The sequence below is a fragment of the Megascapheus bottae genome, chromosome 31, assembly GCF_031878675.1.
Source record: "Megascapheus bottae isolate mThoBot1 chromosome 31, mThoBot2.hap1, whole genome shotgun sequence".
In the NCBI taxonomy this organism is placed as follows: Eukaryota; Metazoa; Chordata; class Mammalia; order Rodentia; family Geomyidae; genus Megascapheus; species Megascapheus bottae.
Genome location: NC_143539.1, coordinates 4,754,098 through 4,772,229, shown reverse-complemented (window position 1 = coordinate 4,772,229; position 18,132 = coordinate 4,754,098). Strand labels below are relative to the sequence as shown.

Sequence of the window (18,132 nt, the reverse complement as noted above, 5' to 3'; positions counted from 1 at the left end):
CAGGAGGAAGAGAAGACCAAGGACCACGGCCAGAAGGCTGGCCCCTTCCTGCCCAGCTCCGATCTACGTGAGGTCCCAACCCCAGCCCCGGGCTGACCCCAGGCTCCCGCCTCCACTTGACAGTTGTCAGGCCAGGCCAGGCCAGGCCAGGAAGCATCCATCACAAGGCTGTCCTGGCCGGCCGGAGGCGCAGGGGGTCAGCAGCCCGATGCCCTCGTGGTCCTGGGGCTGGGGGTGAGAGGCTGGAAACTTTCCCACCCCGAGATCTTCCTGTGTCAACCCAGGAGGGCGCCCTGGATGCCGCCGCCCTGCCCCCAACCTCCTTCCTCTCCGGACTCGGCGGGGACACTGCTTCCCGCCAAGGATGGACGGGGCAGCCGTGCCAGGGTGAGACCCGAGGAGGAGGAGGAGGAGGACGGGCGCCTCTGTCCCACCCGATGACAGCGAGCGGCTCGCCCGGTCCTGGGCGGGGGACCGGCCCTTGGCCCGGGGCCCTGCACCCCGGCCCCCCCTCTTCCTCCCCCCCAGCACTCGGGACTCAGCCCTTCCTCGCGTTAAATAGAAACCTCTTTATTCTAAGCATCCAACATTCCTTCGGACGTTGGATCGGGGCCCGACCTTGAGGGGAGGGGAAGGGGGGGAGCCCCGGGAGGTGGCTGCGGGTAGAACGGCCAGGCCGGGCGGGGGGAGCGGGGAGGGCTCACGGACTCCGCGGCTGGGTCCCCGGCAGGGCGTCCCGGGGCGCGGGGGGCGCGGCGGCGCGGCGCGGGGCGCGCGGGGCCTCAGCGCTGGGCGCGGGCCGGGGTCCGAGGCCGAGGCCGCACGGACAGGCCGGCCAGACGGGGCCGCGCCAGCCTGGACACCGGGAGGCGACCGAGGAGCAGAGGGAAACTGAGGCAGAAGGACGGGCGGGGCACGGGGATGTCGGAGAAGAAGGCGCGGGCGCGGGCGGGCGGCGCGGCGACGCCCTCCGACAGCTCCAGGTCCCGGGCCACCGCCAGGATCTCCTGGCGGCCGGCGGCGTGGGGGAGCCCGCGGATGTCCAGCAGGGCCGCCACGTGCTTGCGCCTGCGGGGGGGAGGAAGGGCCGTCCAGTCCCGGGGTGGGGGGGCGGCTTCAGACGGACCCGCCCCCTGGAGCCCCCACCCCAGGCCCCCCCCCCCCGAGATGACCCCAGGGGACTGGCGGTGAGGCTCCGAGTTCAAATCCCAGATCCACCACCGCCACGCGCCCTGCCCTGCCCGGCACCCCCACCCCTCCCCACGCGGGACGCTTCCTTCCGCGCCCAGCTCAGCGCAGCTCCCGACCCCACACACGCCCAGCACCACAGCAGGGTGGCACAGAGGGCTGGAGTCAGCCGGATGCTCCCTGGGTTCGAGTCCCCGGGTCACCCCTTCTCACCCCTTCCTCCCAGCGGTCCTGGAGAAATGCACGTTTGCATGCTCTCTCGCTCTCTTTTTTCCTTTTCTTTTTCTTCTCCTTTTTTTTTTTTTGCCAGTCCTGGGCTTGAGCTCAGGACCTGAGCACTGTCCTTGGGCTTTCTCAAGGCTAGAGCTCTACCACTTGAGCCTCAGCACCACTGCTGACTTTATTCTATGTATGTGGTACCAAGGATTCAAACCCAGGTCTTCATGCATGCTAGGCAAGCACTTTAACCACTAGGCCAAACTCCCAGCCCCTCTCTCTTCTTTTGACTGTACCAAAGTTTGATCCTCAAGCTTGTGGATGGCTTGTGTGGCTAGCATTTTACCACGTGAACCACACCTCCAGCCCAGCTTTGGGTTGTGTTTTATTTTGATGCCAAAAGTAGGGTTTGACCTCAGCATCTAGGCGCTGTCCCTGAGTGTTGTTTTCACTCAAGGCTGAAGCTTTACTACTTGGACCACAGCTTTACTTCCTACTTTTTGCTGACTAATTGGGAGATTGGAGTCTCACGGACTTTCCTGCCCAGGCTGCCTTCGAACCGGGATCCTCGGGTCCCAGCCTCCTGAGTAGCTGGGATGACAGGCGTGAGCCGCCACCCGTGTCCGGCCTTCCCGTACTTCTGGAGGCCAGAAGCAAGTGGCCCTCGGGACTGGGGCGCCCCGTGCCCGCCTTGCTGCCCGGCGCCCCCCGCAGGGCCAGCCCTTCCTCTGCTCTGGCCCCTGCCCCTCACCCCCCTGCAGGGACTTCCTGTGGCCGCCTGTTTGTTTGCGAGCCGGTGGTGGCGGCGGCATTGGTGGCGGCAGGAGGAGGGAAATCGTTTTAATATTGCCCGGTTCCAGCAGGAAACAGGCACAGACACGCTCGCCACCTCCCTCCGTGCCTGGGGGGGGCAGGAAATGGGGGGACGGATGCCAAGTCTTGGGGGGAGGGGGCTCACCTGATGTCTGGGTAGTCCCGCACCAGCACCCCCACCTCCACCTGGATGCTGGGCGTGTCTTCCAGCTGCAGCACCTCCGCCAGGTGGGGTACCACCGCGTCCAGCCAAGAGGCCTGCGACTCCTGGAGGGGCAGGGGGAGCCCAGGGGTCACCCTTGCCCAGCAGACCCATCCCTTCCCCCCATCTGTGGAAGGAGACAGCAAGCAGGCTGCGGGCAGGGGCTTGTTGAAGGAAAATCCATCCGATCTCTCTCCACTAGGCAACAGTCTTTCAAACCTAACCCAGGCAGCGTGTTGTGGGGCGTGCCTGTAATCCCCGCGCCTGAAAACGGAGCTAAGAGGACCAGAGTTACAGGCCAGCCTGAGCTCCACAGTGAAACCCTCTCTCAAAAGAGAGACAGAGAAGCCAGACACAGGTGGCTCGCTCCTGTCATCCTAGCTACTCAGCAGGGCTGAGGTCTGAGGATCATGGTTCAGAGCCAGCCTTGGCAGAAAACTACCTGTGAGACTCATCTCCAGTAACCACTCAAAAAGCAGAAGTGGGGGGCCCGGAGTTTGGCCTAGTGGTAGAGTGCTTGCCTAGGCTGAACAAAGACCTGGGTTCGAGTGCTCAGTACCACATAACCAGAAAAAGCCGGCAGTGGTGTTATGGCTCAAGTGGTAGAGTGCTAGCCTTGAGAAAACTCAAGGACAGTGCTTAAGCCCTGAGTTAATGCCCCAGGAATGCTTTGAGCACAAAATGAAATATAAAGAGAAAACAGCTCATGGCACTGGAGCTCAAGGGGAAGGGCGGCAGCCTTGAGCTGAAGAGCTCAGGGATAACGCCCAAGCCCAGAGTTCAAGTCCCACAACCAACAGAAAAAAGTAAAAATAGGGGCCGGCAGTTTGGCCTAGTGGTAGAGTGCTTGCCTAGCATGCAGGAAGACCCGGGTTCCATTCCCCGGTACCCCACATACATAGCAAAAAGCCGAAGTGGTGCTGAGGCTCAAGTGGTAGAGCCCTAGCCTTGAGAAAGTCCAAGGACAGTGCTTAGGCCCTAAGCTCAAGTCCAGGACTGGCAAAAAAAAAAGGGGGCTGGGAGTTTGACTAAGTGGTAGCGTGCTTGCCTAGCATGCATGAAGACCTGGGTTCGATTCCTCAGTACCACATACATAGAAAAAAGAAAAAGCCAGAAGTGGTGCTATGGCTCAAGTGGTAGAGCTCTAGCCTTGAGAAAGTCCAAGGACAGTGCTCAGACCCTGAGTTCAAGTCCTAGTTCTGGCACAGAAAGAGAACATTCCAAAGGGCTGCCAAGGGCTCCTGGAGGGAGGAGGGGAGGGATGGTAGTGGTGGTGGAGGGGGCAGGGAACCCTTTTGCAAGTTTGCAAAATGTTACTTGAGGGGAAATCAAGATAGTGGACACAGAAGCCCTGTGTGTTTGTTTTCTCAGCACTCAGTGAATCCAGGAACTAATCTTAGAAAAAGTGTGTACAAAGTTTCAAGGACTCCCCGGCTAGAAGCTGGGAAAGTGGGGGGTGGGGCGGAGCCCCATGACAAGGAGGGGCGGGGAAGATTGGGTGGTCTGGAGACTCTGGGCTCTTCTGGAGCCTAGCTTTCGTTTACCTCTGTATTTGAACTATTACAGTATTTAAATGTATTGCATGTGTATTATCTGGTAGGAATGGTTCCCTTTTTGCCCAGGCAGCTTGGGGTCCACGTCCTTATTGAAGCCTCCCATACACCTGGGCGGACAGGCCTGGTTGAGTTGAGGGGTCCCAGTCCTGCCCCTGTCCACCCCGCCCTCCACCGCCGCCCCGCTTTCCAGCCCACCTTTCGGGGCGCCCCCAGGCCGCACTCACCAGCCGCCGGAAGAGACGCTGGAGCTGCGCCGCGTCCTCGCGCAGCCTCCCGGCCACGCGGCTGCGGGTTCGGGCCGAGCGGCAGCGCAGGCGGCCCCGCAGCAGGAGCCGCACGTACTCCACCAGCGCCCGCCGGTGCAGCTCCGCCACGAGCGCCTGGGGACGGGGGGGGGGGGGGGAGAGCGTCACCCCAGCGCCCCGGACCCCTGCGCCCTGGACCCCCGAACTCCGCCTGGCTCCAAACGGGCTCCTTCCCCTCCTGAACCCCCAGTGGGCCCCCGGGGGCGCCCCAACCCACAGCAACGTTTCTCCCTTCAGACTTAGCAGGTGCGCTCCCACCCTGTGTGCCCTGTTTTCCGCCTCGCCCCAGCCCCCTGCGCCCCCCCCACAAGGCCCCAAGCGCGCACCTGGTAAGGCTCGTCCTGCATGCGGCGCAGGGCCAGCGCCTGGGCGCCCAGCGTGCCCACGATGCCATCCAGAGCCTCGGAGCTGCTCAGCCACTTTCTGCGCATCAGCTTGCTGAAGTGCGGCTGGAGGGGGGGACGGGGTGTGGGGGAGTCAGCTCCCCTCCCCTCCCCTCCCCCTGCCTGGGGACTGAGCCAGGCCTGCGGCATCAGGGAAACGGCCGGCCCCACCGTCCATCCTGTCCTGCATGTCCTCCGCGGGCCTCCAGTCCAGAGGAGAAGACAGATGGGGCCCCGAACCCAATGCCCAGAGACCCAGGAACGCAGGAAGCCCAGAAAGGATGCCTAAGTGGCGAGGAGAATCAAGGAGGGCTTCCTGGAGGAAGGGTGGAGGCACTGAGGGCGATTCTCCTTAGCCAGGTGAGTCCTGAAGGCTCCACTAGAGGAAAGAGCTAGGGCAGGGGCAGAGATCGCATGGGCAGGAACAGAGCCCAGTGGCTTTGGCAGAGCCATCTACAAAATTCTCCAGAGTTGCACACAATACACAAGAGGAACCTCATTCAGACACTGGGAACTTCAGCCAGATATGCTGAGCCACACCTGTCCTCCCAGCTACACTGGAAGATGGAGGTGGAGGGATGGAGATTCAGGGCCAGTCTAGGCCCTGGCACAGAACAAACTGCAGCTGGAGCGGGAGGCTCAGGTCTGTCCTCCCAGCTACTCAGGGGGCTGAGGTCTGAGAATTGTGGTTTGAAGCCAACCTGGCATGGAAGTCTGTGAGACTCTTATCTCTAGTTAACCACCAAAAAAAAAGCTGGAAGTGGAGCTGTGGCTTACGTGGTAGAGTGCCAGTCTTGGGTTACAAGAAGAAGAGCAAGAAGAGGAAGAGGAGGAGGAAGAGGGGGAGGGCTGGGAGTTTGGCTTAGTGGTAGAGTGCTTGCCTAGCATGCATAAGGACCTGGGTTGGATTCCTTGGTCCCACATATGTAGAAAAAAAGGCAGAAATGGTGCTGTGGCTCAAGTAGTAGAGCTCTAGCCTTGAAAGCCCACAGTGGTACTAGTCCCTGAGTTCAGTCCCTAGGACTGATTCATATATATATATATATATATATATATATATATATATATATATGAACAAGCTGGGTGCTCACGCCCGTCATCCTAGCTACTCAGGAGGCTGAGATCTGAGGATCTTGGTTCAAAGCCAGCCTGGGCACTAAAGACTGGGAGGCTCTTATCTCCAATTAACTATTAGAAAACCTAAGTGGGGCTGTGGCTCAAGGGGTAAGGTGATAGCCTTGAGCTGAAGAGCTCAGAGACAGCGCCCAGGCCCAGAGTTCAAGTCCCATGAATGACAAAAAAACAAACAAAAACAAAATAGGAAACCAGAAATGGCACTGTGGTTTAAGTGGTAGAGCACTAACCTTGAGCAGAAGAGCTCAGAGACAGTGCCCAAACCTCAAGTTCAAACCCCACAATTGATCCACCCCCCCAAAAAAAAGTCAGATATAAGCATGCAAAACACTGTAGTGAAGCCTTTTGTCACAATTAATATCCACCAAAAATAAGCAGCTAACTACTGGTGGCTGACGCCACCCAGGAGGCTGGGCTGAGACTACAGGAACGTGCACTGTGTTGGGTCACCAGGTTGCAGAACCACAGGAGAAAAGCCTGGTGGAACAGAGGGAGAGGGGGCTATGGGGCCTTCGGGGGAGCATTCTAGGCAGAGAGAAATGGCAGGTACCAAGGTACTAAGGCAGGACAGCCCTGCCTGTGTTTCAGGGCAGCAAAGGGGTGCTGAGTAAAGCGAATGAGTGACTCAGTGGGGAGATGGAGATGAGGTCTGAGAAGGGAGGGGCCTGGGGACTAGGATCTGGTGAGCCAGAGCTCGAACCCTGGGGTTGTTCTGAGCAGAGACACGCTGTCCAGCCTCGAGGCTACAAGCAGAGCTGGGCGTGGATATAGGGAACCCACCCAGGCTCCACTCCTCATCCTGATCGTTCTGCCCTCACCTCCCCATTCCTGGTTCCCCCTCCCCGCCAAGCAGGGCCATCCCCCCCCCCCCAACCTTGCTTGCCGAGGTCTCTTGTCCTGGCCCCCACCCCACTCACCTGCAGCTCCTGGAACAGCAGGTCGATGAGGACTCGGTGGCAGAGCCGGGTCACGCGGTCCAGGGCCCCGGCCGAGGCTTCCCGGGCTGGCTCACTTTCAGGGGGCCCCACCCTAGCCAGATGCTCAGCCAGCGCCCTGCAGGGACCAAGGGAACCAGAAGTCGATTTTTAAGATATGATTGAAGGCTGGGAGGGAAGGGACTGTAACTAAGTGAGACAATGTATGTTTAGCATAGCCAGCAGGCAGGCTTCCATCCCTTCCTCTAACAGAGAGGAAGAGAAGGTAAAATGCATTTTAAAACAAGTAATTCATCCAGGCACTGGTGGCTCACTCCTGTCTTCCTAGCTACTCAGGAGGCTGAGATCTGAGGATCCTGGTTGAAAGCCAACCTGGGCAGAAAAGTCCCCATGAGAGTCTTATCTCCATTTAACCACTGAAAAGCTAGATGTAGAACTGTGGCTCAGAGTTGTAGAATTCAAACCCCTGAGTTCAAGCCCCATGATGGTTTAAAAAAAAATCGGGCTGGGAGTTTTGCCTATTGGTAGAGTGCTTGCCTAGCATGTACAAAGTCCTGGGTTCAATTCTTCAGTACCACATACATAGAAAAGCTAGAAGTGGTGCTGTGGCTCAAGTGGTAGAGCTCTAGCCTTGAGAAAGCCCAAGGACAGTGCTCAGGCCCTGAGGTTAGTTTAAAGCCAGCTGGAGGAAGACAGATCTGTAGAATATTTTTTATCTCCAATTAACCAGCAAAATGCCAAATTGGAGACCTGGCTCAGATACTAGAGCGCCAGCTCAGCAAGCAAGCCCATAGAACACGAAGCCCTGAGTTCAAATCCCAGTCCTGAGGGGATGGGAGTGGTAAGCATATATATTTCTAGAACTTTCAGCTCCGATGTGGATGTCCCTCGGGGTCTGGGCTGGGATTCCCCATGCAGTGGGGGGTCTCACCTCAGGGGGGGCCCGCAGTTGACCAGGGCGATGGTCCTGCTGATGTAGACATCCGTGGGCAGCTCCTGGATCCCTGGGTTTTCGTGGAAGCGTTCCACGCGCTGCTGGAAACTAGAGGGAAGGAGGGTACCAGGCTGGGGTCCGGGCCCCATCTTTCGTCTCTCTGTGAGATCCCATCCCCAGCCCTGCTCCCTGCCCTCCTCACCTTTGCAGGAACTCTGCCAGCCCCCCCAGGCAGCAGTGTGCCATGCGCTCCCCAAATTCCTTGCTGATGCGGGGTGCTCTCTCCGTGTGCTCTTCCAGCAGCTGCGCCAGCATGGGGAAGAGAAGAGTTGGGGCGGGCGGCCGTCCTCCCGCCCCTCCTGCGGGTCCAGCTGATTCCCAGCCTCCAGGGGCACCCTACCTCACACACGTCCTGTGCCAGGCTGCTTGGCTGGTCCTCCAGGCACCCCCAGCGCTCCTCTTCCTCCTGCAGCACTCGAAGAAGGGCTGCCCGCGTCTGAGCCTGCCGGAGGAGTCGGGGGCTGTCTGGGGTGAGGGTCTTTCTTTTCCCTCCAACCATCATCCTCCCCCATGCCATAGCTTCAAGTCCTTTCATTTATTTATTGTCGATCATGGGGCTTGAACTCTAGGCCTGAGCTCTTTTGCTCAAGACTAGTTAGTGCTCTACCCCTCAGAGCCACAGCACCACTTCCGGTGTTTCTGCTGGTTCACTGGAGATATGAATCTCCCAGACTTTCCTGCCTTGGGCTGACTTTGAACTGCTGCCCCTTAGATCTCAGCCTCCTGAGTAGCTAGGATGCCAGGCATGAGCCAGGCAAGTCCTTTTAGATCCCACTGGAGAGATCTCCAAGTGCAAGTCTACTGGGTCAGGGGCTGAGCTGGAGATGTGCCCACCCTGGCCTTGCCTCCATTCTGAATAAGGGAGGCCATGAAAGCCGCCTGTGGCTTTGAGCTCAAAGCCAAAAGAGTGTTAAGGATCTTTATTTTACTGGCTCTTATCCCACCAAACAGTTTAAAATTCTCAGGTTCTGTTTGGACCCTTCTGGCTCATGCCTGTCTTTCTAGCTACTCAGGAAGCTGAGAGCTGAAGGTTACAGTTCAAAGCCAACCTGGTCAGGAAAGTCTATGAGCCTCACCTCAAATGAACCCCTCCCCCCAAAGAAAAGCCAAGCTAAGGGTGTGACCCAGTGCTGGAGTGCTTGCCTAGCATACATGAAGTCCTGAGTTTGATTCCCTGGTATCACACACACGGAAAAGGCCAGAAGTTGTGCTGTGTCTCAAGTAGTAGAGCTCTAGCCTTGAGCACAGAGAGGCTCAGGGACAGAGCCCAGGTCTTGAGTTCAAGTCCCAGGACTGGCCCAGAGGAAAAGAAGAAGGAGGAGAAGGAGAAGAAGGAGAAGGAGAAGAAGAAGAAGAAGAAGAGGAAGAAGAAGAAGAAGAAGAAGAAGAAGAAGAAGAAGAAGAAGAAGAAGAAGAAGAGGAAGAAGAGGAGGAGGAGGAGGAGGAAGAGGAGGAGGAGCAGGAGGAGGAGGAGGAGGAGGAGGAAGATTCTGTGATTCAAGAATTCCAAAAGGTGGCTCAGCTCCGGATTCCTGGCCTATCAGGTTTGTTCTCAACCACGCCAGCTGCAGGAGCTAGCCAAGTGGGAGTCGACAGGGCTCCAGAATCTCAAGGTTCGAGGTCCTGAGGCTGAGTGAGGGTCTACACAAGAGACCCCAGAACACCCCTCTGGAGGTGTTTGGAGCCACTCTGCTCAGGGCCACCTGCATGCCAAAGGGCATTGGCTGGCATTCTCCTGCTCTAGGATTCCAAGGATTTGATTTGACACACGTATTTTTTTTTTCTCTTTCTTGGTCATGGCTCTGGGCCTGGGTGCTGTTCCCGAGCTCTTCAGCTCAAGGCAACCCTTCTACCCCTGGAGCCATAGTGCCACAGTCTCACAGACTTTATTGCCCAGGCTGGCTTTGAACTGCGATCTTCAGATCTCAGCCTCCCGAGCAGCAGGATGACAGATGTGAGCCACTGTGCCTGGCTTGAAGCAACCTTCTCTGAGCATCTCTGTCCCCACTCCCCGCATGCGTGCTAGGGAGCTACAGGGCAGCAGATGAGGGACAGATGGGGAACACTGACAGCAGAGATGCCAGAGCTCAGAAATCCTCAAACAAAAGGGAGATAGACGCGGTGAGCTCCCCCCAAGCCCACCGTGACCCCATCAAGACCAATGTGGGGTTTAGATACCTTGACGTCCGTGACACATTCATCCTCCAAGCCCAGCAGGGTGCCAGGGGACAGAAGGGGCCCCAGCTCTCCATTCTCCAGGGCGACCATGTCCACCAGCCCCAGGACCTCCCTGGGGGAGAGGGGAACAGAAAGCGGGAGGCCTGTGAGGGGTGAGGCCGAGCCACCCCACACCAGGGCCGCCTGTGTGACCCCGGCCTCTCCCTTCCTCCCTTGGGGCCTGGCTTTGCTCATCTGTCTAGGGACATCGCTGCGATTGTGTCTCGCCTGTCTCCAGCTCTGAGTCAGCTCCCTGATGGATGGTGTCTGCACAAGACACAGAGGTCAAGTGGAGACCTGAGGATCTGACACGCAAGCCCTCGCCCATCATCAGCTGCTTTCCACTTCCATTCCTAGGTAGGCCCCGTGCCACCCTGACCCCATCCGGGCCCCCCACACCCACTGGGCGTGGCTAGGTTGAGCCAGGGCATCAGTGCCCCCCAACAATCCCCACCATCCACCCTCCCATCAGCCTTTTGCTCAGGGCCTCCATTCATCTCCCAAGCCAGGCATGGAAGAGCCCACAGCTGTAATCCCAGCCCTTGGCTTTTTCACTCAAGGCTAGCACTCTACCACTTGAGCCATGCCTCCATTCCAGCTTTTTACTAGTTAATTAGAGATGAGAGTCTCACAGACTTTCCTGACCCATGTTCTTTTTCTTTCTCTTCGTCAGTGGTAGGGATTGAACTTGGGACCTTGGTACCAGTTTGAGCCACAGTGCCACTTCCTGTTTTCTGGTGGTTCACTGGAGGTAAGAGTCTTACACACTTGCCTGCCTGGGTTAGCTTTGAACTGGGATCCTCAGATCTCAGCTTCCTGAGTAGCTGGGATGACAGGAATGAGCTACCAAGCACCCGGAATTTCTGGCTCTTTTTTCGTTCGTAAGACAGCATCTTATTCTGTGGCCCAAGCTGACCTAGAACTCACAATCCTTCCTCAGTCTCCCGAGCGCCGGGACATCATGCTTGTCCACCAACCCAGACTTGTTCATTGATGGGGTGGAGGGAAGGTGCCGATTACTTTAGCCCAGGCTTAGCTTCAAACAGGCATGAGCTTTACTGACTGAGCTGGGAGAACTTGTGTGGGTCTGGGGCCGAGGGTTGAGAACCGGAGTTGGGCATCTTAAGAGATCATGGCCTAGTGGTAGAGGGTTTGCCTACATGCATGAAGCCCTGGGTTCGATTCTTCAGCACCACCTTAACAGAAGAAGCCGGAAATGGTGCGATGGCTCAAGTGGTAGAGCGCCAGCCTTGAGCAAAAGCAGCTCCGGGACAGTGCCCAGGACATGAGTTCAAGCCCCAGGACTGAGGGTTGTTTTGGGGGGGGGAGGGGCAGGGGGCTGAACAAGTTAGGTCGATGGGAAACCAAAGTCTGGAAGGTTCCGGGAGCCTGAGACTTTTTCTGGGGGGTGGGGGGAGCCCTCAGTTCCAGGTGAGGAAGGGTTAGGGTGTGGGGATGGATGTGGGATGGATGGCGGGCGGGAAGGTGGACCGCTCTGTCTCAGGGGCTGGACGGGGACTGGGCTGGGGGTCCCGGCCGGCTTGGGGTGCCCTTCCCCAGCTCACCTGGGGTACACGTGGTTGTGCCAGTGGAGGAGCGCGTAGCGGTCGGCCAGCGGGAGCCTCCTGCGCGCGGCGCCGCCCAGCCACTCGGCCAGCGCGCCGTGGTAGCCGCGCAGGTAGACCCCGAAGGCGCCCAGGCCGGCGGGGTAGGCGGGCGCCAGGCGGCCCCGCACCACGGCCAAGTCCTCCAGCAGCCGCGCCCGCAGCGCCTCCAGCTGCCCGGCCAGGCCTCCGCTCGTGGCCCCGGGGGCCGCCGCCTCCAGGCGCTCGCGGGCCGCTCTAGCCACCGCCTCGGCCCAGCGGGCGCGCAGCCTGCGGGCGGCGCCGGGGCCCCGACGCCCATCGGCCGCCTCCTCCTGCACCAGCACCTGGCCCAGCTGGGCCACGGCGCCCGCCCCGACGCCCGCGCCCAGCCCGGGCCCCGCCAGCGTCTCCCGCACCAGCGCCCAGAGCTCGCGCTGCAGGGCCTCGTAGAGCAGCGCCACGTCCCGCGCCCGGCGGCCTCCGCCCGCGCCCGGGGCCGGGGGTGGGCCCGGCGCGCCGCCCCCCGACGACGCCAGCTCCTCCGCTTCCAGCTCCAAGATGTGCTCGTCCGCGCGCGCCAGCTCGCGCCGCTGGATCAGGCTGAGGATCTCTAGCACTGTGGGGACAAAGGCGCAGGGTGGGGTCCCGGCTCAGCATCCCCAGCGCTGTGGAGAAGGGGACGCGTGGGTGAGTGGGGAGGGGGGGAGATGAGGAGAGAAGGCTGGGGGGGGGGTGGAGAAGAGAAAAAGCCAAGGCTCATGCGCCTGGCGTGGTGGTGACCGCACTGTAATCCCCAAGCTACTCCGAGGATCCCGAGTTCAAAGCCAGTCTCAACGAAGTCTGGGGCAACCCTGTCTTGAAGACAAAATACAGCGCCCCTTGATCAGGCCTGGCATCCTAGCTACTCAGGAGGCTGAGCTCTGAAGATTGTGGCTGAAGTCAGCGGGAGAAGGAAAGTCTCTGAGACTCTTATCTTCAATTAACCATCAAAAGCGGCAGAAGTGGAGGGGTGGCTGGAGCGGTAGAGCACCAGCCTTGAATGGAAAACGCTTAGAGCCAGCGCCTGGGGCCTGGGTTCAATCCCCAGGACTGGCACAAAACAAAATACGCGTCCATATGTATATACATACACATATACGTGTACGTGTTTATGTGTGTATACATGATAGGGGCACTGGGGGTCAGAGCCAGGTGGGGACGGAGCCCGGGGCAGGCAGGTGACAGGCAGGGGGATCTGGAGGCTTGGAGCAGGGATGGCTGTTGGTCAGAGCCCACTCTCTGGAAGGCCCTCCTGGCTCCAGCCAGGAGAAGCTGGGCTTGGAAGCCTGGAGCATCGGCAGAGGGGAGCCTGGAGTTACCCTCCCCCCCTCCCCCTCTGCTTCCTCCCTGGCAGAGAAACTATTTCCTGGCCAGGGCTATTTCTGCCCATCCGTTTCCAGAAGGCGGGGGCTCCAGTCACCCCCTCCTCACCTCCCTGTCGTGCCCTCCCAATCCCCAGGGAGCCAGGGCTGAAATAGCCAGGATGTAGAGGGCACCGGAGGACGGGGCGAGGGGGCACAGGGCCTGGAATTTCAGTCCTCCAGACCTCAGCCTCTGGAGTTGACCGGCTGAGCCACAGGCCCCTGGCTCCTTTTATTTTATTTATTTTTTGCCAGTCCTGATGCTTGAACCCAGGGCCTGAGCACTGTCCTTGGACCCTTTGTGCTCAAGGTTGGAGCTCCACCTCTTGAGCCACAGCACCCCTTCTGGCTTTTTTCTGTGTATGTGGTAGGGAAGAATCGAACCCACGTCTTGGTGCATGCTAGGCCATGCTTCTAATTTGACCATAGCATGATGGTGGAGATGGTGGGAAAGATGGACTGGGAGGTGGAGGAGGAGAGAGCTTACCTGACAAGGGCTCCTTCATCTTGGGGGGCTCGCGGATCTTGGGCGGGGGCTCCGGGGCGGCCTCCCCAGCAGGCACCACCCTCTCGGCCAGGGAGGCCCTCCGGGGTTTGGGCCCGCGCCCCAGGCGCAGGAACGCCAGCCTCCGCGCGGCCTCCCCCGTGGCCTCCTCCTCGCCGTGGCCTCGGCTCCCCTGAAGCCGAGCCAGGAGGCCAAAATCTGCCGAGCTCCTCCGGATCCCCGGGCCCAGCACCCGGCCCAAGAAAGAGCGTGGCTGCCCGTCCCCGGGGCTGCCCGCCCGGCGGCCCGGCGACCAACCCAGGCGGAAGGGGGCCAGGCCCGCCAGCTTTTCCAGGGTGGCTCTCCGGCGACACGAGGTCCCGTTGGGCAGCGGCCCCAGGTCCCCGGCCTCTGCCTCCAGCCCTGGAACTTCCTCGAAGGGGTTGCGGGAGGATCTGAGGGGCAGAGTCCCCGCCCGGGGCATCTTGGGGTCTGCCACCCCCAGATTCTTCAGAATGGGCATCTTGACAGGCGGACACCTGGGGAAGGACGGCAGGTCAGCGGGGTGCAGGGGCAGGGACCCCGCCCGCCCAGCCCTGAGAGCTTCTCGAGGGAGGGAGGTTACTGTCCGCTTCTCTAGCAGATGGGGAAACTGAGGCTCAGAGGGGCAGAGGCACTGGCTTAAGTCCCAGAGGGCTTGAGGAGCAAAGCCAGGGGATGAAGCCACCGTGTCTGATTTCAGGGCCTGGAGGCTCCCAACTGACCATCGGTCCACACAGGCTTCTGCGGCCTGGCCTTGAAGGTTTAAGTCCCTGGGCGCAGGTGGCTCAGGCCTGCCATCCTAGCCATGAGGAGGCTGAGATGGAGGAGATCGAGGATCACGGCCGAAGCCAGCCTGGTCAGAACCCAGAAGTGGAGCTATGGCTCAAGTGGTAGATGCTACCCTTGAGCACAGAGACGCTCAGGGGCAGCGTTCAAGACCCACAACCAACAGCAACAACAAAAAGATTCTAGCCTGGCCGAGGGGAGAGGCTCAAGGGGTGGTGAGGTCCTGGCTAAAGGGACTGAGTGTGGTTTAAGAAGGTGTGGGTGTGGTCTAAGATGCTGGGGAAGGACTCTGATTGGTCTGTGACTTAAGGGGGTGTGGCTCTGGGGGCTCAAAGCTTGAAGGTCAGTAATACAGCCTTTGCTTGACAAACACACAAGGCCCCTGAGTTCAAATCCCAGCACTGACAAAAAATGAAAACCCCCCTCAAGGTAATTGGAATATTCACAATTTCTTTTTTTTTTTTTCTTTCTTTTTTGCCAGTCCCAGGTCTTGAACTCAGGAACTGGGCACTGTCCCTGAGCTTCTTTTGCTCAAGGTTGACACTCTACTACTTAAGTCACAGCGTTACTTCTAGCCTTCTCTGTTTCTGTGGCACTGAGGAATCCGAGGGCTTCCTGCATTCTAGACAGGCATTCTACCATTAAGCCACACCTCAAGCCACCCCAGTGTAATTTTTCTCCTCTTCTCTCCCTCTCCTTGCAGTTAACCTTTTGGGGTGCAATGAGTATGATGGCCCACCCCTGTAATACCAGCACTAGGGAGATTGAGGCAGGAAGATCTTGAGTTTGAGTCTGAGCTACATAAGGAGATGTTGTTTCAAACATACATAAATAAAACCAAATCACCAAAACACAAATAATGCTTGGTACAAGTAGGTCACATCTGGAATCCTAGCAACTCAGGAAGGGAAAATCTAAGGATTGTAGTTCAAAGCCAGCCTGAGCAGGAAAAAAAATCTGTGAGACTTTTATCTCCAGTGAACCACCAGAAACTCAGAAGTAGAGCTGTGGCTCAATGTGGTAGAGTACCAGCCTTGAGCACAAAAGTTCAGGGGTATCACCCAGACCCTAAATTTGAGTCCCCACAATACACACACACACACACACACACACACAGAGTAGGGTCAGAGTTAGAGCTCAAGGCCCTGAGTTCCAATACCAGTCCTACCAAAAGCATAAAAACAAAAACAAACTTAAATTAAAAGCACTTTTCCAGAGTTAGGAATGTGGCTCAGTGGAAGAATGCTTGCCTGTCAAGCACAAGGACCTAGATTCTACTCCCCGCACTGAAAAATAATAAGAAACACAAAACAAGTCAGCTGGCAGTGGCTTATGCCTGCAATTCTAGCTACTCAGGAGGCTGAGACCTGAGAATCGAAGTTGGAAGCCAGCTGGGGCAGGAAAATCTTTGAGACTCATCTTCAATGAACTACCAGAAAACCAGGCGTGGTGCTGTCGGTTCAACATGGTAAAGTGCTAGACCTGAATGCAAAAGCTCAGGAACAATAAACACCTTATGTGTGACCCACCACTAACAAAACCAAACAAAAATAAGCAAGCAAGCAAACCAAAACCCAAACCCCAAACCAAATAACAATGAAATACTTCAAATATTTCCCAGAAAAGATAGAAAGCAAAGTTGTTAACCACTCCTATGCCTGAATCCTATCAGCAGCTAATGCCATGTGTATCTGACCTTCCTTTCCTCCTCTTCCCAAGAGGTTTCGGCAGCGTCAGAAAGCCAGGCACAGAGACGCACGTGTGATCCCAGCATTCAGGAGAATCGTAGTTTCATGCAGGACAGCTCCTGCTGCTTCAGAGTCTCCAAAGACACTTGCATGGAGCATGTCTCTCTGTCCAAGCACTATTTTTTTTTAATGCTGATACTGGGACTTGAACTCAGGACTTTGTGATCTCATTTGGCTTTTTCACTCAAATCTAGCACTCTACCACGCCTGTCATTCCTCCACTTCTGGCTTTTTGGTAGTTAATTGGCACTAAAGGTCTCACAAACTTTCCTCCCTGGACTGGCTTTGAACCACAATCCTTAGATTTCAGCTCCCTGAGTAGCTAGGATGAGCTATCAGCACCCAGCCCCAAGCACATTTGAACACTGTGCTTGTATAGTGTTGTACCCATGTTTCAAGCTCTCTTGATAAAATTGGGTCATGCGAGTCTGTATCCTGACCCGATGTCACCTTTCTCCTCTTGGGAGATTTAGCTGGGGCCTGTGTTCCTGCTAGGTTATATTAACGGCTGCATAATATTCCACTCGCCTTCTCACAAGGGATTTCACAAAATGTCTCAGGCTTTCTCCTATGGCTGAACCCATAGTTTATTTGTCCCGAGTTGGATGGAGGGCAGGTTAGGATCCTGAGGTGTTTGTAGGTCAGTAAGAAGCCTGGCAGGAGCTGGGGTTCCCTCTTTCTGGGGTGAAGTGTCCCTCCTCGCATCGACCTTTCAGCCTTGATTGATTGATTTATCTTTTCTTTTGTCAGTCCTGAGGCTTGAACTCTGGGCCTGGGCACTGTCCCTCAAGGCTAGTGCTCTGTCACTTGAGCCACAGCCCCATTTCTGGGTTTCTGGTGGTTCACTGGAGATCAGACTCTCACGTACTTTCCTGGCCAGGCTGACTTTGAACTGCCATCCTCAGAGCTCAGCCTCACGGGTAGGAGTCACTGGTGCCCAGCTCCTGTCGGCTTCTAGATTTCAGCCCTTGTTTCTCAATCTCCTTGTTTCCAGACCACAGCAGCCCCCCCCCCCCCCCCCCCGCCTCCATGGTCCCCGCCACCATGACAACATGGCGTCCTCCTCTCATGTCTCGTTCACCCCCAAGTGTCTCCATCGTGACCCCTCCACGGGTTCCAGGATCCCCCTCCCCGCAAAGTCTCCACATCCCACCCAAGAACCAGGCTGACGTGGTCTGACGCTGATCCTCCCTCCTCCCTCCCAGTACCCCGCCAAGTACTCTCAATGGCCCCCCCACTCTTGGCAATCACTGTTACCCAGACCTGACCCAGGCCTCACTCCCCTTCCTGGATCGGACACCCCCTGGCAGGCTGGCTCCGACATCCTGCCCCGCTCCCGACACCCCGTCAGCCTCCTGTGCCCTGACTCACTTCCCACGCCTGCGAAGCCCCCAGCCCCCGGTTCTTGCAGGATGTCTCAGCCCCAGAGCTTCCCCCTCCGGCCCCTCTTCCTCACTGCCAGCCTTTCCCCCCCGCAAGCCCCGGACCCTCCGCACCAGCCAGGCCCGTGGGCACCCTTCAGCCCCTCCCAGACCCAGGGTTGCCCTTCACGAAGGCTTGTTCGGGGGTTTTGCTTGGAAGCAGGTCGTCCTGCGGGCCTCCGCCTCTCAGTCCTCCCTCCCCTGCCTCCCGGGTGCTGGGATTACAGGCGTGCGCTACCACTGTGGTTGGAGAAGGAGCTTCCCAGATTGCTCCAAACTCCAGCTCCTGTCCAATCCCAGCCTTGTCCTCTGGTATCTGGGAGAACCCCACCTTTAGAAGGAAGCAAGCACCCCGTTCCCCACCGCCGGAACTCCATCTTTCCCCTGTGCTTGGCGTGCATTGCACCAATGTCACTCCCCTGGGACGTCTGATGGTGTCAAAGTCCTCAAGATTCTCTCTTCACCTCTCTGGCTCCCCAGGGTCCCCAAAGTCTTATGCACCCGTCTTCCCAATCCTGTTTCTATCTGCTCCCTTGCCAGGGCCCCTCCTGCCTCCTTTGGCTTCCTGCCCCTTTGGGGTTCATGCAACAGGTTCATGTGAGTCCTGGTCCAGCCAACTTTGTGGAAGGGATGGGGGGGCTGTCCTGTCCCCGTCTCAGTCCACTCACCTCGGTCCTCCGTGCCAGTCCCTCTGTCCCTTCTGTCCTGTCCCCCAGGCTGCT

At 58.0% G+C, this 18,132-nt stretch overlaps 1 protein-coding gene and 1 long non-coding RNA gene across 2 annotated transcripts; one reads left to right on the top strand and one right to left on the bottom strand.

Moving 5' to 3' along the window:
• Positions 1-549: 549 nt before the first annotated feature.
• Positions 550-18,132, bottom strand: Exoc3l2 (exocyst complex component 3 like 2). Its single transcript, XM_090322281.1, has 12 exons — positions 18,079-18,132; positions 13,417-13,952; positions 11,509-12,145; positions 9,905-10,016; positions 8,067-8,168; positions 7,869-7,969; positions 7,664-7,774; positions 6,715-6,850; positions 4,607-4,729; positions 4,200-4,355; positions 2,363-2,484; positions 550-1,068 (listed from the first exon to the last, which is right to left on the bottom strand). Exons 2-12 carry the CDS (start codon positions 13,934-13,936, stop codon positions 783-785), a joined length of 2,406 nt encoding a protein of 801 aa, XP_090178407.1. The 5' UTR covers positions 13,937-13,952; positions 18,079-18,132; the 3' UTR covers positions 550-782.
• LOC150043717 (uncharacterized) lies at positions 10,201-11,225 on the top strand. The gene is made up of 3 exons (XR_016533394.1): positions 10,201-10,300; positions 10,617-10,694; positions 11,134-11,225. It is a non-coding gene; the product is annotated as an uncharacterized LOC150043717 (long non-coding RNA).

Bases quoted from the DNA above. Each gene is read 5' to 3' on its own strand.
- Exoc3l2 (XM_090322281.1), bottom strand. From the start codon at position 13,936: ATGCCCATTCTGAAGAATCTGGGGGTGGCAGACCCCAAGATGCCCCGG. The intron at 10,017-11,508 runs GTGAGCTGGGGA...CCTCTCCCCCAG, and splicing joins CACAACCACGTGTACCCCAG to GGAGGTCCTGGGGCTGGTGG. The intron at 1,069-2,362 runs GTGAGCCCCCTC...TCCCCCCCGCAG, and splicing joins CGGGACTACCCAGACATCAG to GCGCAAGCACGTGGCGGCCC.